The sequence below is a fragment of the Prionailurus bengalensis genome, chromosome A3 (genome assembly GCF_016509475.1).
Source record: "Prionailurus bengalensis isolate Pbe53 chromosome A3, Fcat_Pben_1.1_paternal_pri, whole genome shotgun sequence".
Lineage (NCBI taxonomy): Eukaryota > Metazoa > Chordata > Mammalia > Carnivora > Felidae > Prionailurus > Prionailurus bengalensis.
The window spans coordinates 69,005,369-69,027,476 of NC_057354.1; the positions used below are offsets into that span (position 1 = coordinate 69,005,369).

Genomic DNA, 22,108 nt, shown 5'->3' on the forward strand with positions numbered 1-22,108 from the left:
TGGAACTCATGAATCATGAGTTCATGACCTGAGCCAAAAGCAAGAGTCAGACGCTTAACTGACCGAGCCACCTAGGTGCCCCTAAAATTTCATAAATTTTTAAGGTAAGCTACATTACACAGCCTTTAATTTAGACATTAAGAAGAGGTAGTTTGTTTCCCCAGTATATTTAAAAGTTATGAGTAAATAAGAAAGAAATAACATATGTCTAGAACAACGTAGGTATAAAATGGATTAAGTACTCATGTTCAAACCTTGTACTGTAAGAATGGGGATAAAGACTGCGTTTGTTTCTATCACATTATTATCAAAGGCCAGAGTTTTAAATCCATTTCCAACTCTTGGACTAAAACTCACAAAGAGTAACTGATAGGTCATCTCATTTCTACAGTCACTTTGCTTTTGCAAAAAAAAAAATGTGGGAAATGAAAAAGTATATTCCTTTACACACTTGTTTTTTGCATTTTTATTTTTCAAATAGCACAACCTGAGCAAACATTTTTAACATGTTTTCTTGAATTTATTATTATGGAAAATAATAGTATACAAGTAGCCACCTTTTCTTTGCACTTAGTTGTGCAAGGCACATTAGTTCTTATTATCCTTACTACCCTATGGGGTTGGTATCATTACCCTTAATTTACTAATGAGAAAAGTGAGTCAGAGAAGTTAGATAACTTGTAGCTAGTAAATGATAGTATTAGAAATTAATCACAGATTTATTTAAATTACACTGCTTTTTATAGAGAAAAATCTTATGTATGAAATCAGCATCTTCCTGTTGTTTTTAACTGCTTCTAGGAGTTTGCAGTTTCCTGTAGAGCAAGATGGACAAATACAAACAAAGGTACATTTAGTGGCTGTATTGTTAAGTGTATGAGGGTAGACATGCTTAATGAATATCAAAACCCAGAAAAATAGAGGCAGTACTCTTCTCCTGGTTGTCTAAAGGACAGGTTTTCCTTTCAAATTCAGTCTTCCTTACTGGGCCACTTGGTCCCCAAATGGTGCCGCATGTACTTTTTTGAAATCAATAAATCCACAGTTGTATTAAGAAATATTTTATTAACAAAACAGTAAATTCCACTTGCTTAGCATTTCCAATAATGGAGAAATTGGCCTTGCAACAGAAAAAACAAAACAAAACCCTTAGATACCCAATCACACAAAGCACTAGAAGGGTAGGGTCATGTGGCCTTTCTTTGATGTTTTGGGGATTGACCACCTCACACATTATTGTAGTATTTGTTTTTTTTGTTTTAAAAAGGCAACACATTACATGGATAAAAAAGAAGCATACTCAATCAGAAAAGTTACAGTCTAGAGATGTAATCAAATTTATGCCAGGTAGTGTGAAATCCTGTTAACTGCCAACTATTCATGGAACCCTGATACATTTGGTATGAAGATACTTGGGATCTTATTCATGTCTTTTTTTTCTCTCTAGCTCATGTTCCTCTCTTTTCTTTCTCCATTCAAAAAGAAAGAAAGAAGAAAAAAAATTGCTAGATTTTGTGTAGGCCAATAACATTAAAAATATTTTTACTGACAATATTAGATCATTGCATGAAATTTTAAAATTTATGCTGGAAAGAAATATTGAAATCAACCCCAACAACATCCTTCATAGATATACTTCTTATAAATACCATTATTTATTTTCTATCATATTTTAGAATCTTTCCAGATGGAAACTAGTTTGAGTTCAATAGAGCAAATGGAAAAGCAACCATTTCTTTGTAAAACCTCAAGATGTAAATTAGTGGTTTCATATTTACCTTCTTATTTCACTGGCTTTCCCTGAGTAAGACTGAATTAGAGAAAAAAAAAAAAGACATGAATTCTTAAAGCGAGCAAATTAAAAAAAAAGAAGAAGAAGAAAATCTGAAACACAAGTTATGGATACTAAATTTTAGTTTTAAACCTCCACTTTCTGGGTCATGAAAAGCCTTTTAGACTTTTCACACACCACAATTACTTGGCAACCATAGATAGTGGTGATTTGCTATGAATTATACATATTTCTAAGGTGCTGTATGTCTGAAATCCAGGCCACTTCTTGGCTTTTTTCATCAACTGAAGTATCGCAAAAGATGTTTTGCATTTTTTGCCTTTGCTGATTAAAGCTCATGGTAAAGGTATTCTCTTTTATGAAATCTAAAATCATTCTTTTAGGAGATGTTAAAGTAATGCGACCAATTTTTACTGAGGCATCACCTTCCAATCTAATAATGCATTTCCTTTGCATTACCTGCTCATATTAATAATTTATTGCTATGAACATCATTGAAACAATATGCAAAAACAAGTGTGTCATCTATACTTTTCTATCGCTTAATGTGTGTTAAACTAAAACTATATTTAATTATATATGTAAAACCAGAAAAGTTAAAATATGGTCAATAATCAACAGAGAATGATATTTTTAGATGGATACTAACACAATTGTTGAAAATACTTTCTTAGTTGAGAAAATGTTTACTTTCCAAAGTATTTATCATGCACATCAGGTTCAGAGTGTGTGTGTGTGTGTGTGTGCGTGTGTATGCGTGTGTGTGTGTGTGTGTGTGTGTGTGTATATATATATATATATATATATACACGATTTTATTGGAAACAAAGTTTTCAATTGCAGCAGCCAGGGTTAAGCTGTAGATTAACCAATTTTGCTTCTGTAACCTCCCAACATAATGTTTCATATTCATGCAGCAATATACCAGTGATATTCTATTTGGTAAGAAAAGGTTCCATTTCATTAGGGACTAAAATCTTCCCAGGGTTTCTTGGGAGCATGATCTCAATGAAGCAAATCACCCCATTTGTCACTAATACCTTGGCACAACTATCTTCCTTCCTTCCTGCTTTTCAATTTGTCAGTAAATATTTGCTGTTATATATATGTTCAGGTTTTCCATCATATCTGATGGATTCCTCTGGATGTGTGTGTCTGTGTGTGTGTGTGTGACTGTAAATGGTGAAAATATATGAAAAATGTGAGTATTTGGGGGAGAAAAGAAGATTATAAGATACATATGTATATATTTTACCTTCTAATTCACACCTTTCATACAAATACTAAAACTTAATTGCAACAGAATGAAGGCTGTACATGTTAGAAAAAAAAAGTAGCTGAGTCTTTTTATATACATTCATACATATCTTCCTTAGAATAAACACTACATTGTAATTTTTTTTAAAAAAGTAAGTAATTGTGGCAATTTATAATGGTGGCAAAAAAACAAAAAACAAAAACCAAAACCCTGAAATAATTGTTGCTCCGATGTCATAAAACTCCCTATACTTAGCAACACTTATAACATTGAATTTACCAAAAATGGCTGAAGAGCAGAGATATATTTTGCATTTTCTATACAACAGGCTATAAAACGTCACTTATCACAGTCCAGAAAGCACACAGAGATGGATTTTATATAAACATATGTAATAACATATTAAGCGTGCATGAAAATTTCCCAATGATTGCATCTATGCCCTCTTGGGTTTTTTTGTTTGTTTTGAAATTTTAGTGTGAAAATGTGCCTTATATTTCACATTGTTGAAAATAAGGCCTCCATACTTTTTTATTCTCTCACAACCAGAAAGGGGCTTTTTGAATGTGTTCCTACACAAGTCTTCAAAAAAGCCAGCACTTTGTTTCAAATGCAAGTTCCAACCACTGTTCCAGCTGCGCCAGGGGGTAAACCCAAAGGTTTGCAGTTTGGGTCATTCCAAATGACACCGTCTTCTCTGGCAATCGGGCTAACTGACTTCTCAGGAAAGCGCTAGCACTTTGGCTAAATCCAGGATCATAGGTAGCTTCTTTTTTTTTTTTTTTTTTTTTTTTTTTGGTGTGTGTGTGTGTGTATGTGTGTGTGTGTTGTGTGTTGCGTTGTTTTTGTGTTGTGCCTTGATGTTGTAATACTCCTTTGCTTTATGAATGCGTGCGGTCATCACTGTCTTTTAGAAATGTTCCAGCAACATAAAGACAGGCAGAGTAAATGAAAACACTGTGGATGTTAGGGAATTTATTGGCCCCTGTTTGTTTTTGTTTTTGTTTTGTTTTTCTTTCTTTTTTGGAGAAACAAGAGCATGAGATACTTGTTTTTATTTTTTTAAAAACAGTCTTTCCTTCCTGATTGCATTCCCTGTCTTCTTTTGTATGTGCTTCGTAAAAAGGAAAGTAAATAAGTTTATATTATGTCTCAGATAAAATGAAGACTATTTCTATACAAGGGTCTTTTTTAAGATCTTGGGATCAGACGTAATACTCTTTATCCTTGTTTTTCTTATTTTTGTTGGCGCTTTTCGCACTGCTGGGTTGTTTCTCCTTTACAACAGCCCCGTTGGACTGTGCTGAGTTACTGATGTAGTTTCGACTCTCGTCCACATGATACGAGCCTTCATCCCGGTTTCTGTACTTGTACATGGCATAGAGGAGAATGAGAATGCACAGGGCGGCGGCAGCTACGATCCCCACCACCATGCCTGTGGTGCTGCTGGACTCCCGAATCACTTCCGCTGAGCCTGGGTACGGCTCTCGCCCGCCAGCTCGGGTTGGGTTAGCTGTAGGAAAGAAGGGGAGAACAACGTAGTGTGATTACTGAGTTCACCGAATGCCCAAGAGCTATATTAACATGTACCATCTATTTGCATGCCTAAACGAGTAACACCTACGGCTTTAGGAAAGGTATTCTGCTGCTGCTAAATGTAGCAATCCCTAGGCCTCATGGTCACTAGAGACTAGGGACTAGGAATCAAAGCACTTGGGGAGAGATCTGTTGCCATCTTTTCTTTATCAAAGATCAATTTTATTAACATGATATTGTAAGTGCAGCCCCAAATAAGCTTCTGTAGCTCTTAAGGGCCACGTTGATGTGTTAGGTGAAAAATTATAAACCCAACATGGTAAATACAATCATAATGACACTACTTTATACTATCAGAGGGTATTAATTTAACAACCAAATTGAGGTTCATATGGAACACTTGGGCTAGCTCTGGAATCTGAATTATTATAGCTAAATTTAGTATTATTTTAGAAGTCATAGTGCCTCATACAGTAATGAATACAGTACTGAACAAAAAGATAATCTAGGCATTTTGTTTTTTTTTTTTAATTTTTTTTTCAACTTTTATTTATTTTTGGGACAGAGAGAGACAGAGCATGAGCAGGGGAGGAGCAGAGAGAGAGGGAGACACAGAATCGGAAATAGGCTCCAGGCTCTGAGCCATCAGCCCAGATGCGGGGCTCGAACTCACAGACCGTGAGATCGTGACCTGGCTGAAGTCGGACGCTTAACCGACTGCGCCACCCAGGCGCCCCTATCTAGGCATTTTGAATAGACTAATTGCTTGCTCGTAAAACCGTGATGTTAGTCACAGTTTACAAACTAAAATAAAAATAAATCCTTTTGTGTTGGAGGTTTTATTCACATAAGTATATATGTATCATCCATTCATTAGCAGTGGTTGAGTGATGACCAAAACTAAATTTGGGAGGGGGAAGTAGGAAAATATTTTTTTCTCAGTTTTATAGGCTATCTAGGTTGGGTATGAGTCAAATTTCAGTACTTAATAGATAATGAATAAAAGACTGGCTTGCACATTTTTCTTCTACTGGCAAAAATCTCATTCAGTGTTTCCAAAGGATAAATAAAGCTCTTCCATGAGTATAAGAAATGGATCACAGGGTGCATTAATATCTTCTCCAAGGCATAGTTAGGCACCGAAATTGGGGATAAATGGAGAGAAAAAGTCCTGGGATTTAATTTGTAAATGGGGGTGGGGCACCTATTTTTCTCTACACAATAAACTTCTTCTTTGAAAGAATTTTTAGAAGATAAGCAACTGTACAGAGATAAAAATCTGTCTTATCTCTGACCCTAGGTCATTTTCCTCTATGGTTTATGTTTTCTTTCTCTGAATCTGTGTCCTCTCTTTTGTCTTACAGAAAAAAAGATTACTTTTCAGACGTAGTGGATTAAAAATGCTATAATTTTCAAAATATTATTTTTTCTAAATTAGGCAGCATGAATTAAAATAATCTCAAGGTTGTATATATATCAGATATATAGGTGTGTGTGTGTGTGTGTGTGTATGTGTGTGTATGGTTTGTGTGTTTATAGAAATTGAACAGTTCAAGAACACTAAAGTTGTGCTTTTATTATACTACTATTAAACATCATTTAGTAGCTATTTTTTAATATTTTTACAAAATTTCCTATTTAATACTGGGAGTAATTTTCAGCCATAGCTCTGTACTGCTTCGTAATTCCATTTCCGAACATCACCAAGGTTTCTTCTGCCTAAATGTGGGTTTCTTGCTGTCACTTTCCTTTCCTTCCCCAAACAAAGCCTTACAAATATAGTCACTTACAAAGTAACAGCTCTTGGTCTCAAAGCAGCAATATGCTGTGTTCTGGAGCTGTAAAATGTATCAGGTGAAACCTTTCTATGCTGAATATGTCACTGTTTGTTTTACAAAAGCCCATGTAATGTTGCTGAATAAAAAGCCTTGGAGTTGCTCCTGTGGCCAAGGTGGAACCAGACAAAGACTATAATCCACAGCATTTGATTACAGGAAATTAATTTCCTCTCAAGAAGAATAGAATGTACTGCAGGAACTCTGTCACTACCTCACAAACCAGAGGCAGCACTTTCTCTTTCAAATACAGTCATCTTTGCCAAAGTCTGCCAATTAACTCAGCTGCTAACTTTCGCTAAATGACAACTTTTTACTTGCTCATTTGTGGATGACTGTTTTAACATGGTGTCTCAAGAGCTAAAGAAAGGATTTTATTTAAATGTTACCTAAATCTTTTCCCCCAACCTGATGGTGTGTTTTTATTTTAAACACATTTTCGTAATTATCTCACTTTGTCTGTCAGAAAAGAATAGGGAGAATGGAGACAAAATCCTAACCATATAGTTCATGCTAGGAAGACTTGAGAGTTTTAAAGAAATGCAGGGTTTAAATGTTCTATACTAAGAATGTATATGTTCATTTTTTTCTAGTTAGGATTTGGTATCCTAAATGGACTACCTTATCCAAGAATTGTAATCTTATTTTTATCTGCTCAAATATTTCTTTATTATTTTATTTTATTTACCAATTTACTTTTTTTTTTTTTTTTGAGAGAGAGAGAGAGAGAGTGAGGGAGGGAGGGGCAGAGGAAGGTGAAGAGAGGAATCCCAAGCAGACTCCGTGCGCAGCAGAGTCTGACTTGGGGCTTGATCTCACAACCTGAAGATAATGACTTGAGCCAAAATCAAGAGTCTGATTCTTAACTGACTGAGCCACCCAGGCACCCCACTGCTCAAATATTTCTAATCTATGTTCACAACAACTGTGTAGGCAGCACAGCAGCCACAAATTGATATCAACAATTGATGTTACAAGAATGAGATGTAAAGACCAAAGCAAAGCCTCAAACGCTTCAAGTCTGCCATACAGGCATTCGATAAACACCTCCTATTTAAGGAAAATACTTGCCTTTTTTTTGCAACTCCAGCCAAAACGTTGCCTAAGTCACATGCAGGCCTAAAAATATCTCTGTAACCCATATGTAAATAAAGATTCTAAATATCGTTTTTTAAAAATAACCTACCCAAAATGCTAAAACCCAATGATAAAACATTTTATCCTTTTTTTCCCTGATTCACATTAAAAAATTAATAGCCACCACTGATATTATTATAGGCCTGTTTGGAATATGCAGTTGCTTCCCTGTCTCACTGATTATTTAGTAATTTTTTTTCTGTTTTTGCTTCAACTCTGAAGGATAAGTGACATTTTTCTTAACTTTTGTGCTAATATCAGAACTATTTATACACTAAAGACATCTCTCCCAGATGTACAATAAAAGGCTGAGAAATTTAAATACATTTATGAATTATAAATGTGGCTTCACTTATTGTTATTAATGGTTTATTTTGATGATCACTGGAAAACCTCTGAGGAAATTTCATATTAATTTAAAGGTAGAGAAGAGTAGAAATGGCTCAAAAGGCTAAATGCCTTCCTATATAATTTGACTACAATTTTATATCAAAGAGAAACTCAGTCCTCTCTTAACCCTTTATGACAATGAGAAAAAGGGAATTTAATCAGCCAAATCCATAACCAATTCTTTTATTTCCTGCATTTGAGAATTTTGTATTCCCTTTATATTCCATAATACATTAAATCAAGACATTTTAAGTAAATAAAACAATCTATATGTGTTTTCTCAGCAGTGCTAAAAAAAGCAAACAAATGAACTAAAATGTACTTTTACGCTATCTCCCTTTCTCTATCCCACCATGTGATGAGAATATTTTAAAAGCAGAGAAGAACACATTGAAAACACTTATAAAAAAGAGAGTAGGGGAGGGAGCTAAAGGCATGGAATATGTACAAATTAGCAGTAATTTGTACTGCTTACAGGTAAACTGTAACTGACTTAGAAGTAAAACGAAGCTAACTGGACCAGAAGCATAAGGGGCCAAGGTCCATGGAAAACGTTAGCAGGACTGGGGATGGGTATTAAATAGGCCAAAGCATGTGAGTATCCTTTGGTGTGACTGGAAACACAAGTTAAGCTTTCAACTGCGGTGGTGGCACACATACTTTGATTTGAGGCTAGGTTGCAAGCCAAAAAAAAAAAAAAAAAAAAAAAAAAAAAGAGTAGATGAAATATCCTAAGTGTTTATGCCCACTTATATCCTATTTCAGTGATTCAAAAAGTAGAGAAGCATTGTGAATCACACACAATTTATGCAAACACTGAAACAATAGATTATTTTACTCCCATGTAATTCATGCCCATCATCACCTACCCTCAGAATCAACTGGAATGGAGTGTAAATTACAAGGTCTACTACCTGTGGGGAAAGCACATATGCACACCTGAATGGCAATATGAAGGCTTTTGATTTCTGCTGGCATTTTTGCCTAAATGATGCAGAAGCCATTTACTGCATAGGCAAGGACAAAAAGCTTTCTAAAGGGTTATAACCTCTTTTACAGAAGCTACTTGTCAACTAAATGGCTATGAAAATATTCGTGAGGCTCATGGACAGGTAAACAGGGTTATCATAATGGACAGATGAGGGGTGCCTGGGTGGCTCAGTTGGTTAAGCACCTGACTTCAGCTTGGGTCATGATCTCATGGTTTGTGGGTTCGAGCCCCATGTCAGGCTCTGTGCTGCCAGCTCCGAGCCTGGAACCTGCTTCGGATTCTGTGTCTCCCTGTCTCTCTTCCCCTTCCCCACTCACGCTCTGTCTCTCTCAAAAATAAATAAAAAACATAAAGGGCAGATGAAAACTGGTTCTTTAATTCTCTCTTTCTCTATCTCTTTCAAATATTTGGCAAGATCTGAGGGTCTCTACATAGTCTTCTTTGGCCCTAATTAATAAGGAATCCTGTATGTTAGCTCTGTGAATTTTCTTGTTTTTCATTGATTGATACCATGATTATTTATGTAGGCATAGTCTTTCATGTATTAGGACAGTTATTAACGTATTTCCACATCACACCCTAACCCAATTTATCATATCAGATAAAAATTCATTATGGAAAATGCACAGCAAATGTAAAAGACACACTCCAGTGTCTTGTCATATAAAAACATTAATAAATGCATTTGTTGCTTTCATAAAAAATTAAAAAGTAAACTATTTAAAATTCTAACTTATCCTTAAGTTTGCTGAGATAGTTATTTTAAACTATGAGGACAGGAAAAGAAATTGTCCTGATGTATGTTCTTTCTTTATTTTTGACAGTCTTTGGCAGTGCATCTGTGAGAGAGCATCATTTCCCCCAAATAAGAACTCATTTAGATCCAGTTAAAAAACACCATGGAACAAACATGTTTAAGTGATATATTAAGCTACAGCAGAGAACAGAACGGAGAAGACTGTGGCAGGTCTCATTTCTTACCAGCTCCTCTGGCGTCTCTGCCACGGACTCCACGTTCCTCTCTGTTCTTCCTTCTACGTCTTCCCCCCTCTCTACCTCTTCTGTGCATCTGTCTCCCAGTTCAGCACTTGTCCTTGAAGGTGGCCCTCAGACAGCACAGTGGGCCAGCAAGGTGTTCAATGAGTAACAAAACTTATTGCCAAGTTCCTAATTTCAAACCACAATACAAAATAGTCCTTACTGGCCCCCCAAAAAAGTCTAAATATGATTGTCTCATCAGAACATAGTCTTTGTGTTTCATATTGAAATGCTTTATTTTATAATATAGCCTTCTAAATTTGTTTATAGAATACAATTATATGCCATATATATGTATATATATATATTTATTTATAAATGCTATTTTATTACCAATTTTAAAAACTTTTGTTATGCAGATGAGGATGTGTGAGGAGCACATTAAGTCATTAAGCTTTGCACTGGGGCCTATATTTATCAGTTTGCCACTGTTTGTATCTAGTCATAGCCTTAGTTTATGCAAATGGGGAGTATAAAGCCCACGTTTATTTAGCAGGATAATTCACAACTAAAGTTCTAAAATAACTATGCATTTTGGAAGGTAAATTTTTGAACATTAGTCAATTTTTCCAAAGAGGTTTCACTTTGCAATGGAAAGTGTTTGGCATCCTTTGGTTATTCTTTCTGAGACTAGAAAAATAGCAATCAGGTATTGTTATTAAGAAATAAAACTGCACTTGATGTATGTTTTTACGATCCTGCACGAGAAATGATGCTCACAGTCCTAATTCCTGTCACATAAAATGACAGTTTGGTGGGTGGTGGGACCTTATATTTCCATTGATGAGTACACTAAGGCAATAACCATGCCATCAGATGCTCTTTTTATCACTCAAATTGTCATTTTTATGAAACTATTTTGTATACTTGGATGAGCTGTTCTTTCACTGTAATCTTATTATATTTATGTTGTTTCCAAACTTAGCTTTGTAGGGTGAGATTGCAGTTTCTAGGCAATTCTTATTGCTGGTTTTATTTCTTCAATATAGACTGTTAGTGTATAGGTACGTCATCAACCATGACCCTGTCACATCAAGGATGAAGTAACAGTTTCATTATATGCTGAAGACAATGAAAAATCAGCTTTTGAGTTTTAAGAAAAAAAAATATAAGATATTGCCAATTTTAAGAAATAGTAAAGAATAAAATACACCAATGGTTAAAAAAAAAAACCAGAATATGAGCTATACATTTCAGATCAGTAGGGGTATATAACGGATTATAAAACTCTGCGATGTTCAACATTTATCATTCTGCTACTTGGAATTGTTAGATAACCTGCCTTACAATAATCCTTTTAAAAAACTACTGGCAAGATGCATTTATTAAATTTTTTTCTCACTGAGAGTCTTTGACCAGTCTTTCTGGTTTTATCATAAATTAAACTAAAAGTAATCAATTTTAAATTTCTTTCTCCTCCCCACCTAGGAAAAAGAGCTGCCTAAAATGATCTCATTAGAACAGAGCACTGTACTGTGTTTTAATAGATGTGGAAGTTATTATAATTCTAGGCCAGTCTTCAAAATGGTTTCAGATTTATGGGGGAAGATTTGACTTTTCCAGTACCCAGTTTCATTAATACTGTGAAAAGAAAATTGAAATTGTAGGCTCCTGGGGTGTTTGTGAATTGAGATTAGCACAGTTTTGTTCTCCATCCCTAGAAAAATAAAGTTTATTATTTTTTCCATTTCTGTGCTTCAATACAACATGGGTCAGAAGAAACAATTACAATGCAGTCAGTCACAAGAATACATGTTTAAATGACACAGCTGCAAGAAAGCAGGTAGGCAATGATTTGCATGGCGTGCACTAATTTCAATTCATACTATGGTTGTCTGAGAAGTGATGAATGCTGGATGTTTCAAATCCCTCTCATTTTCCCTTCCCATCAACTCCACCCATGCCTTGCACATTCAGAAGTTTGCTCAGGCAGGTCAGACAAAACGCTTGAGAGAGGACATGTGTGACACATCATAGCCCTTCTAATGAAATGGAGATTCAGAAAGGACTTGGAAATCAATAAGCCTATGCCACCTGTGTGGCTGCAGGTCTAACATTTTCCCCTGCTACTTTCAAAGGCACAAAGGCACATGTTTAAGGGGAAGTACAGAGGCTACCACTGGGGGACTGAGGGACTGTTATCTTCACCAGGAATCTAGGTACTATGTGGGAAGGGACACTGGCCACAGAAAAACTCATCATGTGCCTGGAGGACAGAAAGCACCAAATAGAACAAGCTACTACCTCAAATGGCACCACATGGAATTAAAAAGGCGATGGACAATCAAACCCTGTGTGACTTCAGTCAAGTGAAAACTAATTGAAGAACACATACATTCTCCCTCATCTCTGGGGCAAGCCATAGGATCATGGCATTTACTGAAACCTGTTCTTCAATCACCTTATACTCTGTAAACTATGTGTCTATAGCTCAGTCATCTGCAGGCTTCATACACTTTTACATGGTCATTGTGCCCATAAGGCTTTATTAGAACGCTTGAAAGTGTCAAGTATCAATGTGACTACCATTCTCCTGGCCCTTTATGATCTGCCACAGCTACCGACTCAAACTTCTCTTCCATTTCTCTCAAAGGAATTTGCAGTCATAATTTTATTATGGCAATAAATAAAATTGGCCAGTTCCCACAGGCCAATAAAGTTCTACCTACATGGCTGGCTCATAGGATCTTTTTCATCATGCCTAGCTGAATACTACTTATTCCTCAAAATTAGCTTGATGCACCATCTTTTGTGAAGTTTTCTAAGAATATTCACTCTTTCTGTCAACTAATATATAGTGAAGTATAGTTATGTTCCAAGGACTTTACTAGGCCCTGGGAGTATAGATAGATAACCAAACACACTTGACATCTGCCCTCATGGGCCTTGATATAAAATGAAGGAAAGAGACATGCAACAAAAAATCATGAAGTTAAAGTTGACACAACAGTTGGAGCCAGCATGTATGATGAAAGAAAATGGTAGCTACCACGCAGGAGTAGAACAGGGGTTTCTGATTTAGACTGGGGAGTTTGAAAGACCTTTCTGAGTTTGTGACATTTTGGGTGAGACAGGGAAAAGGACTGGAGAGTAGTCAAGTGAAAAGTGGCCAGCAGAGTCTTCTAATCAGAAGGAATGAGGAGTAATGACTTAGAGGAAAGAAAAAGTTTACTTTTCAGAAACTAAACAAAAGCCTGAGTGGATGTTGCATAGTAGATGTTGTGGGAGAGTGAAAAGAAATTAGAAGATGGATATAAAACTTAACACACAGATCATAGGCCATGCAAAGGAGTCATACATGATAAAATCAGCATATCTGGCTTCATAAATAATAATGCTTTTATGGGAAAAAAAGGTGTCACTAACAGTGAAAACGCAAATGAAAAGGAGAAAAGAAATATTTGTAGTACATATGACAGACCAAGAGTCAATACCTCTAAAATACAAAGAGCACGTATCAAGTAATATGGAAAAAGTAAAACAAACAATCCATTGGAAGAATGGACAAAAATGTGCACAGGCAAGTAAAGAAAAGAAGATCTGAATGGGTGATTAAATGTAGGACAAGATGCTCAACTTAGAATGGAAGTCAAAATAAAATAAGGAGGGTTTTTTTTCCCAACAAACTTACAGGAATAAAGAAGAAAGAAATGGTGACATGGTAAGCATATTTATTTGGGAAATGGGCAATTTTGCTGGTGAGAATATGAAGTTTTCAGTCATTTTTAAGAAGTAATCTAATAACATCTATTAACATTTTAAAAAAGATTAAATTGCAGCTGGAGGATGGGTACATGTGAGTTCATTATACAATTCCCTCTAACATTATATGCTTGAAATTTACAATAGTAAAAGATAAAAAAAACCCAAATATTTAAATCATGCAACCCCAGTTTGGGGAATACAGTCTACATAATTAAATACACCAGCACATAAATATATAAATATAGGATGTTTGTTATAATGTTATGAGAGGAAAAGAAACAAAGGGAAAAAACTTAAGAGATTAATGACAAGGTTATGGTTGAATAAATTATGGAACACCCATAGTCTAGAACTTTAATAAAGTTGAAAATACGAGTTAGAGTTAAATATGTTGACCTGAAAGATGTACATAACATGTCAATAAAGGAGAAAAGCAAGTTTAATTCATATAGTGTGCATCCATTTCTATAAAGCAAGAGAGAAAAACAACTCTTTTTATGTATTTAATAGGAACATGGTGAAAGTATATGAAAGATTCACGCCAAGTTGTTATTATCGGTTCATGTATGGAGGTGGGGGGGAAAAGGGGAAAATAAAATCAAGTAGAATTAAAATCACATAATTAAAATTCTTTAACAAGTATTTACTGAGTAACAACAATTTACCAGGTACCATGTAAGATGTTGAGGATATCAAGGTACCCAAGAGTATTAGAAACTCAATGGAAAATGTGATAAAATAAGACAATTTTAAATTTAAAAATGCAATAAAAGAAGAAGACACAAAAATGGTACTAAGAGAGAGAGAAATGAGGCTTTAGACAGGGACATCAGGGAAAGTTTCTTGGAGTGGAAGGTATTTGAAATGAGACTCAAAGGAAAAGAAGGATCTAGGTTTCTAGATTGAACTCTGGAAAGCCACTAAGGATTAAGAAGGAAAACGTTGAGACAGAATGGCCTGAAGCTGCAGGAACAGAATCAAGAAGACTGCATGGGAGGATTTGCAGGAAATCTAACTTAATCCCCGTCTTCCCTTAACCGTATTTTACATCATCCATTTTAGTATGGGGCCCACACTATTGTGAAAGTTTACTTAAGTTTTTCATTTCTGTTGGGTGCATTTTTTGCTTCCAGTCTATATTGCTAGTCCTTTTATAGTTACCTGTAACTCTATTTGTTTTTTCTACCACTTCCCTCACCTTCTAACATCAAATGAAGATTGTGCACACAAGCTACAAAATGTATGTTTTCTGACTGATTAGAAGATGAGATTTTTGTAAGTTCATAAATTTTCAGGAGTAGACTGGGGTGAATTTAACCATTAAGAAAATGTGAGAGACCTCTGATTTCAAAGTTTTAAGTAAAGGTAATAAACAGGGAGGCAAGACACTGGTAGTGACATTGCATTTCATCATAAATATGGTTTCCTCAACACTTCCCTAACTCCCAGCTTCTATAATATCTTCAGTAAAAGAGGGACTTATGATATTTATTTAATTAAACCAGAAATCACTTCCCCTGTGCTTATGCAGATTAGGATCAATTTATATCAATGCAAGTTATCATATCTGCATTTATTTTCCTATGCCTTCAAGTAATAAGCCACTTAATTCCAATGACTAAATCACTAAGTTATTTAAAGTCAACCAAGTTAGCAGTCTCCATTTTGATTCATTTGGGTGCTTTATTTACATCAACATCATCTGACACCCATAGCACTACAAATAGTTGAGAGCTAATTTGGAGCTCTTTTCTCAAAATAAGCAGAATAGTTGCAGAAGTTTCTACAGTACTTTTCAAGACTGTTACTATTGCAAAGTAAGTTGAAAAGAGGCCCATCAGCCAGGTCAAACTTTCCATATTTGTGAAGCAAAAAAAAAAAAAAAGCCATACAGAAAATAATTGAGAAAATGAGTTTCAAACTAGGGAGCCTGGAGAGTTTGTGTTTTTCATCAAAATGTATTACATTTCATAAATGCAAGAAGAGCTATATTTTGAAATGTAGATTGTTCTCTCCATTACTGATTTTTACTCCACTATACTCTTCAGTAGCAAAATAGTTTCTTTTCTGGTTGCTCAATGACTAAAACACCCAGAAATTGCTTTTCATTTTTTTTAAGTTTATTTATTTATTTTGAAAGAGGAGAGAGTGCCAGGAGAGGAAGGGTAGAGAGAGGGAGAAAGAGAATCTCAAGCAGTCTCCATGCTGTCAGTGCAGAGCCCGATGTGGGGCTGGGTCCCATGAACCGTGAGATCATGACCTGAGCCCAAACCAAGAGTTGAACACTTACCCTCCTGAGCCACCCAGGTGCCCCCAGAAATCACTTTCCTTAAGATGCATCTCACTGTTTTACATACATAAAGTTGAACAACCAATTTTTACCAAAACCCAGAGGATTCATTCCAAAGAATTCTCAGGCCTGGAACTAGGAATTTGGTGGGAACCTGGTTTATAGGAAGACAAAGATGGCACCATGATTATAACTAGAGTAGTGAGGAATGTGCATGTGTGTACACACATACGTGGCTGTGTTATTGTTACAATTTTACAAATTATTAAGAGACCTTTCGTAATTTGTTATCCACTGCTAACATTGTTTTTATCAGAAACATAATGGTTATATGTTATTTACCTCCCAGGGTCACCATGAGAATCAGATTTGGTAGAACAATAAACGTGAAAGTGCTCAGAGAAGGATAAGGTTCTGTATAAAAACAATGACAGTCTGATTATTTTCCGTGTCTTCCACACAAAAGGTATGGAATCAGCAGCTTTCCCAACAATGACACAGTTCTGCAGTATGTACTGCATGCCATGGCTCAATCAGTTGTGATGGTGACCACCTCGTACATTATCTTCTCAGGGGTCACTGCATTCAGGGACTTCCCTAACATGAATGGAGGCCCTGTAAATTCAAGTGACTAAAAGATCCCTTAATTTGCAAGGCATGTTGATTCAGGCTATTAATTGTCATGCTGAATGTAGAGCTTGTTTCTGTTTATCTGAGAAACATTCCATCTTTACAGATCAGTGCTTGCTGGCTCCCATGGTTGGAGTGAATTAAATTTCTCCCTCTTTCAAAATTTTATTATACTTTATATTTTTAGGTATCATTAAGTCGATCACCTGAGACCACTCTTCAGTAATCACTGACAGCAAGGCCTATTATCTTAGAAATAATAGCTCTTCTGATGAGGTTTTAGGTTTCTTTCTAAAACTGTTAGGCCAATTCTTTGTTCCTCCTTCCTTCTTCCCTGCTCTGGAATTCTGTGGTGTACTCTGAATGAAATACAGCGTATGGTCTCTACTGCGGATCTGTATGCTGGGTGCTAGGTGCACTCCTCCTCAACCAGGGTTCCTGCACACCATCTGTGTCAGTCCAGGGCATTTTGGGAAATGGGGCAATATGTAGTTTTCTTCACTTAAAACTGTGTCTGCTCACTTTGGGTGATCATCTTGATACTGCTGTCAGAAAGCTATTGCCGTCTTTTGTTGGAAAACATCTCATTCTTTCTGGTGAAAGTACAAGAGCTAAGGTGAAGAATTAGCCAGGTTTTCCACTGAGTCCACCAGAAGAAAGCATGTCAAGCCATCCACCATGGGGGCGAGTCTGTGGCGCTTATAGCTGGTTAAGTCACGTAGCCCAGTCTTCCTGAATGTCTTAGGAGGAAGAGCAGGCAGATTAAAAGAACAGGCAGGAAGGTTAATCATTCCTTCTTTCAAGAGCTCTGCATTGTTTTCCTCCAAAAATAAAAATTACAGTTGATATGTGCCCTTTTCCCATCCTCACAACCTAAATTTATCCAACAGAAGCACTGCTCTTGTCTTGTTAGTTTCAGAGTGGCTACTGAGAAAAGTTTTATGTAAATAGAATTCAGAAACACTTTTAAAAACATTCTAGGTACTAAAGTATCAATTACTAACATTTCTCCTTCTTGCCACAGGTAATAGGTGTATCTCCATTTATAGTATGGTACACTCCTCAGTCAATTTGCCAGTACTACTAATAAAAGCTAATTTACATTATCAAAAGTTCTTTGTGTTGGATCGAATGCTAAGTGCTCTACATGCATTGTCTCTTTTATCAGCACAACGATACTGCAGGTATTTAACCTTATTCATGCCATTTTGCAGATGCAAAAAGTCAAGTCCACAGAGGTTCAGTGCTTTGCTTCTGATTATACAGCGAGTGGCTAAACTCAGACACTCCAAAGTTTACTCAAGGAAATGTAAGATTTTAGTGTGCTTATAGATGTGACAACGTTGGTACTTCTCTTTCTACTAATTTTCTTCATTTATTTGATGGCCTCTGTCTGTATTGACATCTTTAATACATCCATTTTTTAACCTGGAAAATTAATAAAATGTTCTTGTCTCTCCTATTTTATTACCAAAGCCAGGATTCTTATAATCCTGAGATCGGGTAAGGAGTTAATAATGATGATGGTGATTTAATCAACAAAGTCAGATGACAAGAGGGGAGACCTACAGACTGCAGCCTAAGGTAGCATTTGCTGCTCCTTGGAGCCCATGAACCAACAGAGAAAGCATATTATGAATGTTCATGGAGACAGCATTTCCTGTAGGGTACTATTCAGAATATGCTGAGTTACCTCTGACATTATTTGAGGGAAGGTAGTTAATAAAATATCAAGAAAACTCCACAGGAAACCAATTTCATTACTAAACAGGTATTTGATATACATCACAAGAATCCTCCCAGATTTCATGTTTCCATAAGAGATGGATTTACGCTATATATTTCTAAATGTTTGCCACATTTCTTCCTTCAGGGTTGGTGACTATTTTTAAAATGACAACACATCTCATTGTCTCTTTCCAAAGCTCAAGGGGACATGTCACACTTTAGAAAGGCTCTCAGACATTTTAGCATTTTCTAATAAGGACTTGTGATGTGAAAGTTTATTAATGTTTTAAGGTTGGATACATGCAGATTGCCTAAAAATCTATTGTGTACTCATTATCGAATAGATTTTTGTTACTTAATACAGGAAGCTCTGTATTAGCAGCCATGCACTTTTTGTAGACTTTCAAATAAATGCTTTAATATAACACAGTAAACTCACTCATCTGTTAACTAAGAATTATAAGCAGCCAATCATGTGTTAGTTAAGGCTTTGGACTAGAGCCCACTCTCTGTAACATCGAAAGGGACTGTGGCTCATTTTTGACTCACATCAAATCTGTATGTCTTATGAGGACGTTGCTACAAGATGGAATGATGTATCCACTGGCATCAAACCAATGCTAGTAGAAACAGGTACTCCACTCACCAATATACCATAATAAGGTATATTATTTGTTATACATTTAAAATGTAGACAGGCATTTTGCTAATCACTGGGTATGCATCATCCTGTTTCAATCTTGTAACAACTCTATTCTGCCCATTTTGCAGACTAGGAAATTGAACCTCAAAGAGACTAAGTAACTTCCCCAAGATCAGGAAGGGCTGCAACTTAAACTGGTTCTGACTCCAAAGTTACAGCCAGAACTAATATTAACTCCCTGTTGTGTATCACAGTTCTTACAAAATGCTCTTAAGGGCTTTTCTAATGTGTGGCAATAATCTATTCTATTTTGCTGTTTTTTAAAAAAAATTCCAAAATCACAGATAGGTCCAAATAGTTTACACTGAATGTAAATTGTAGTGTTCTAAAAACCAAGAAATAAAAACCACCTTTTGTTTATTATTTTGTGTCCTACTGATTTCCTGCAAAATTAGTTTGCTGAATAACACTGATTTCCTGGAAAGATGGAATCCTCTGACCAAGACCTTAATACTCCCCACAGCTTGATCAAACTTTAGATGGGCTTCTTCCTGCCTCTAGGCCCTTGGCCTCCCTTTCTTTTGAGCATTTACTTTAGAAAACTTGTAATTTCAAATTTCTTCTCTGACTTTTTGATATATAAATATTTTTAAAAGCCTCTTGCTAGTGTCACAACCCAGGATTCTTTTTCTCAAGAACCTGAGAGCTGTCCCTTTGAAATATAATCTTCAACAATGATAGCTCCCAATCTCCCAGTTTCTGTGGGAGGGTAGTAGCCTACCTTGGAAAGGGAGAGGGCCTTGCTCCAAGTTGTAACTAAACCTCCAACCAGGAAGATATTTCAAGGAGGTTTACTTTTTCTTTGGGTGAAGCCAATCAGCAAGCCACAGGTAGTCTATGATCCCTCCACAGATCTCTCCAGTCTTCTTTTTTTCAGTTGAGTTGAGTTTGAAGTGAGCTCAGTTTGAGTTCTGGCCTCCATGTATTACAATAATCTTGAATCTTCCTTGACTATTTAACTTTGTCTAATATATTTTTTGTTTTGACATTACTGCTCTCAGAAATAGGGGAAAAGTGCAAATGATGTCTAATGACTTTCCTGTATTTTAACCATGCAGCATTCATTTTTATTCTAGTTTTCTGAAGAATTAAATTTACATGGGGAAAAAATGGTTACTACACTAGAATGTCACACGCCAAAAGCCTCGTAGTCCATCAGTGCCCCAAATCCAGGTGCCTGCTCTGCTCCTGTATGATTTGCAGGGCCCTAATTCTGTGTGATTGGTGCTGACTGTGGCCTGGTGCTCAGGAGATACTCTAGATGTTTCCAAAAATGAAGTCCTAATTATTGCTGTTTTTCTGGCGACAGCTCAAAATTTACATTTTAACAGCAATGTATTGGCTATTATGGCTAATTAAACTTGCTTTTGAATAATTACATAATATATATACAAAATTTAAATGTAGCACAAAATTATCTTCTAATCAGGCTCTAAAAATATGATCTAATAAGCGATATATTCCTTTAAATGATTGTGATTACTTATTTAATGAAAAGATGCACCTTGTTCAGTATACATATCTTTTTTCCTAATGTGGTTAATGAGATCACTTCAATAGAAATCCTTTGATCTTTTCTCAAAATAGCACACTGGAAAACCACTCAAAATTGCATGCTAATTGTAGTAAATTTAACCTAATGAATAGTAATACATGTAAAGGACCTTTTGCTATTAAATTTAAATTTATGCCAGCCATAGAATTATTTAAATGAACATTAAAAAAAATTAATCCTATATTTGTGAGGTACCTGAATTTTAGAACAATCTTCTGCATCCCAAGAAGTTAAAAGCCTACCTTTTCTAAATTAGACAGCTTAGTAGCTCTCTCATGTTACAAAAAGTAACTTAATCTCTCTGAATCTCCCTCACTATGAAAATACTGCAGAGTTTTGTCTAATAATGAAATATAATAATGTTTATGAAATACTAAGAACAATGAAGAATAGAGAATGAATCTCCAAATGAAAACAAGTTATTACTGTTATCTATCAATACTCATATAACCTGAACCCCAATCAGTGTGATCCAACTGATGAGCAATCAACGGGTATCCTTTGAGGGGCTATAGTGATCATCTTATCCCCATTAGTTTAGCTAATGCTTAAGAGATTGCCACAAAAATGATGATCTTCTTCTTTCATAACTACCCAGATTTTTTTTATTATTCAGTAAGCTTTTCTTTTTCTCATTTGACAAAAGTTTTATTTGAAAGTGGCCCATTACCCTATTAGCTCCTTCCCACCCACACACACATACATAACGAGCATAGACAAATCATTCTTAGCATTATAAATCTAAGAGGAAATTGTCCTTCCTAAGTAAGACTCCCAGGAAACAGGAAGCTGGTCCTGTTTCCTCTGTAACAAAAGACCATTTATTTATTCATTAAGAAGTTCCCACACCAAAGAGCATCATTCTCTTCATTTATAGTCTTAAATTATCAGGATAAAAATCATCTCTTCCAGGGGCGCCCAGAAGGGTGCTCAGTCAGTTGAGTGTCTGACTCGATCTCACAGTTCCTGGGTTTGAACCCTCTTGTCAAGTGCTCGCTGACAGCACAGAACCTTCTTGGGATTCTGTCTCTCCCTCTCTGCCCCACCCTGCTCTCTATTTCTCTCAAAAATAAATAAACTTAAAAAAATCACCTCTTCTGATTCCTTCAGGAGTTTTGAGAAAGGGTTCTGTTTAGAAGAGGGGCTCAAAACTAAGATGTATGGACACGTTTAAGGGCCATTTTGGAATGTAAGTAGTTTGCAGGGTTGCCATTTTGTCAGCCTACTAAGTGAATCACAAATATAAGACTTCAAAGAAATCTATTTCACAGAGCCTTATGTTCATGTGAAAAAAGAGAAGTCTTGCAAAATATGTATATTTACATAATACAAACAGTAATAACAGCAAACACTCATAGCATGTATTATGAACAAGACACTGCTCTACAACATGCTTTCCACATATTAATTTATTTAATCTAACAACACTATCTGTAGTTTGAGGGAAAGGCACAGAGGTTGCCAGTCTTTTTGAGAAGAAGTATGAAGAAACACTCATCCACTTGTCATGTGTCCAGGCA

At 35.8% G+C, this 22,108-nt stretch overlaps 1 protein-coding gene across 27 annotated transcripts in view; it reads right to left on the reverse strand.

Moving 5' to 3' along the window:
* Positions 1-1,045: 1,045 nt before the first annotated feature.
* Positions 1,046-22,108, reverse strand: part of NRXN1 (neurexin 1) — a 1,147,797-nt gene continuing 1,126,734 nt past the window's right edge. For all 27 annotated transcript variants that reach the window (XM_043603364.1, XM_043603362.1, XM_043603358.1 and 24 more), the window contains one exon: positions 1,046-4,563. In XM_043603364.1, the coding sequence (XP_043459299.1) occupies positions 4,256-4,563 (308 nt within the window). In that variant the 3' untranslated portion in view covers positions 1,046-4,255. The remainder of the gene's footprint in view (positions 4,564-22,108) is intronic.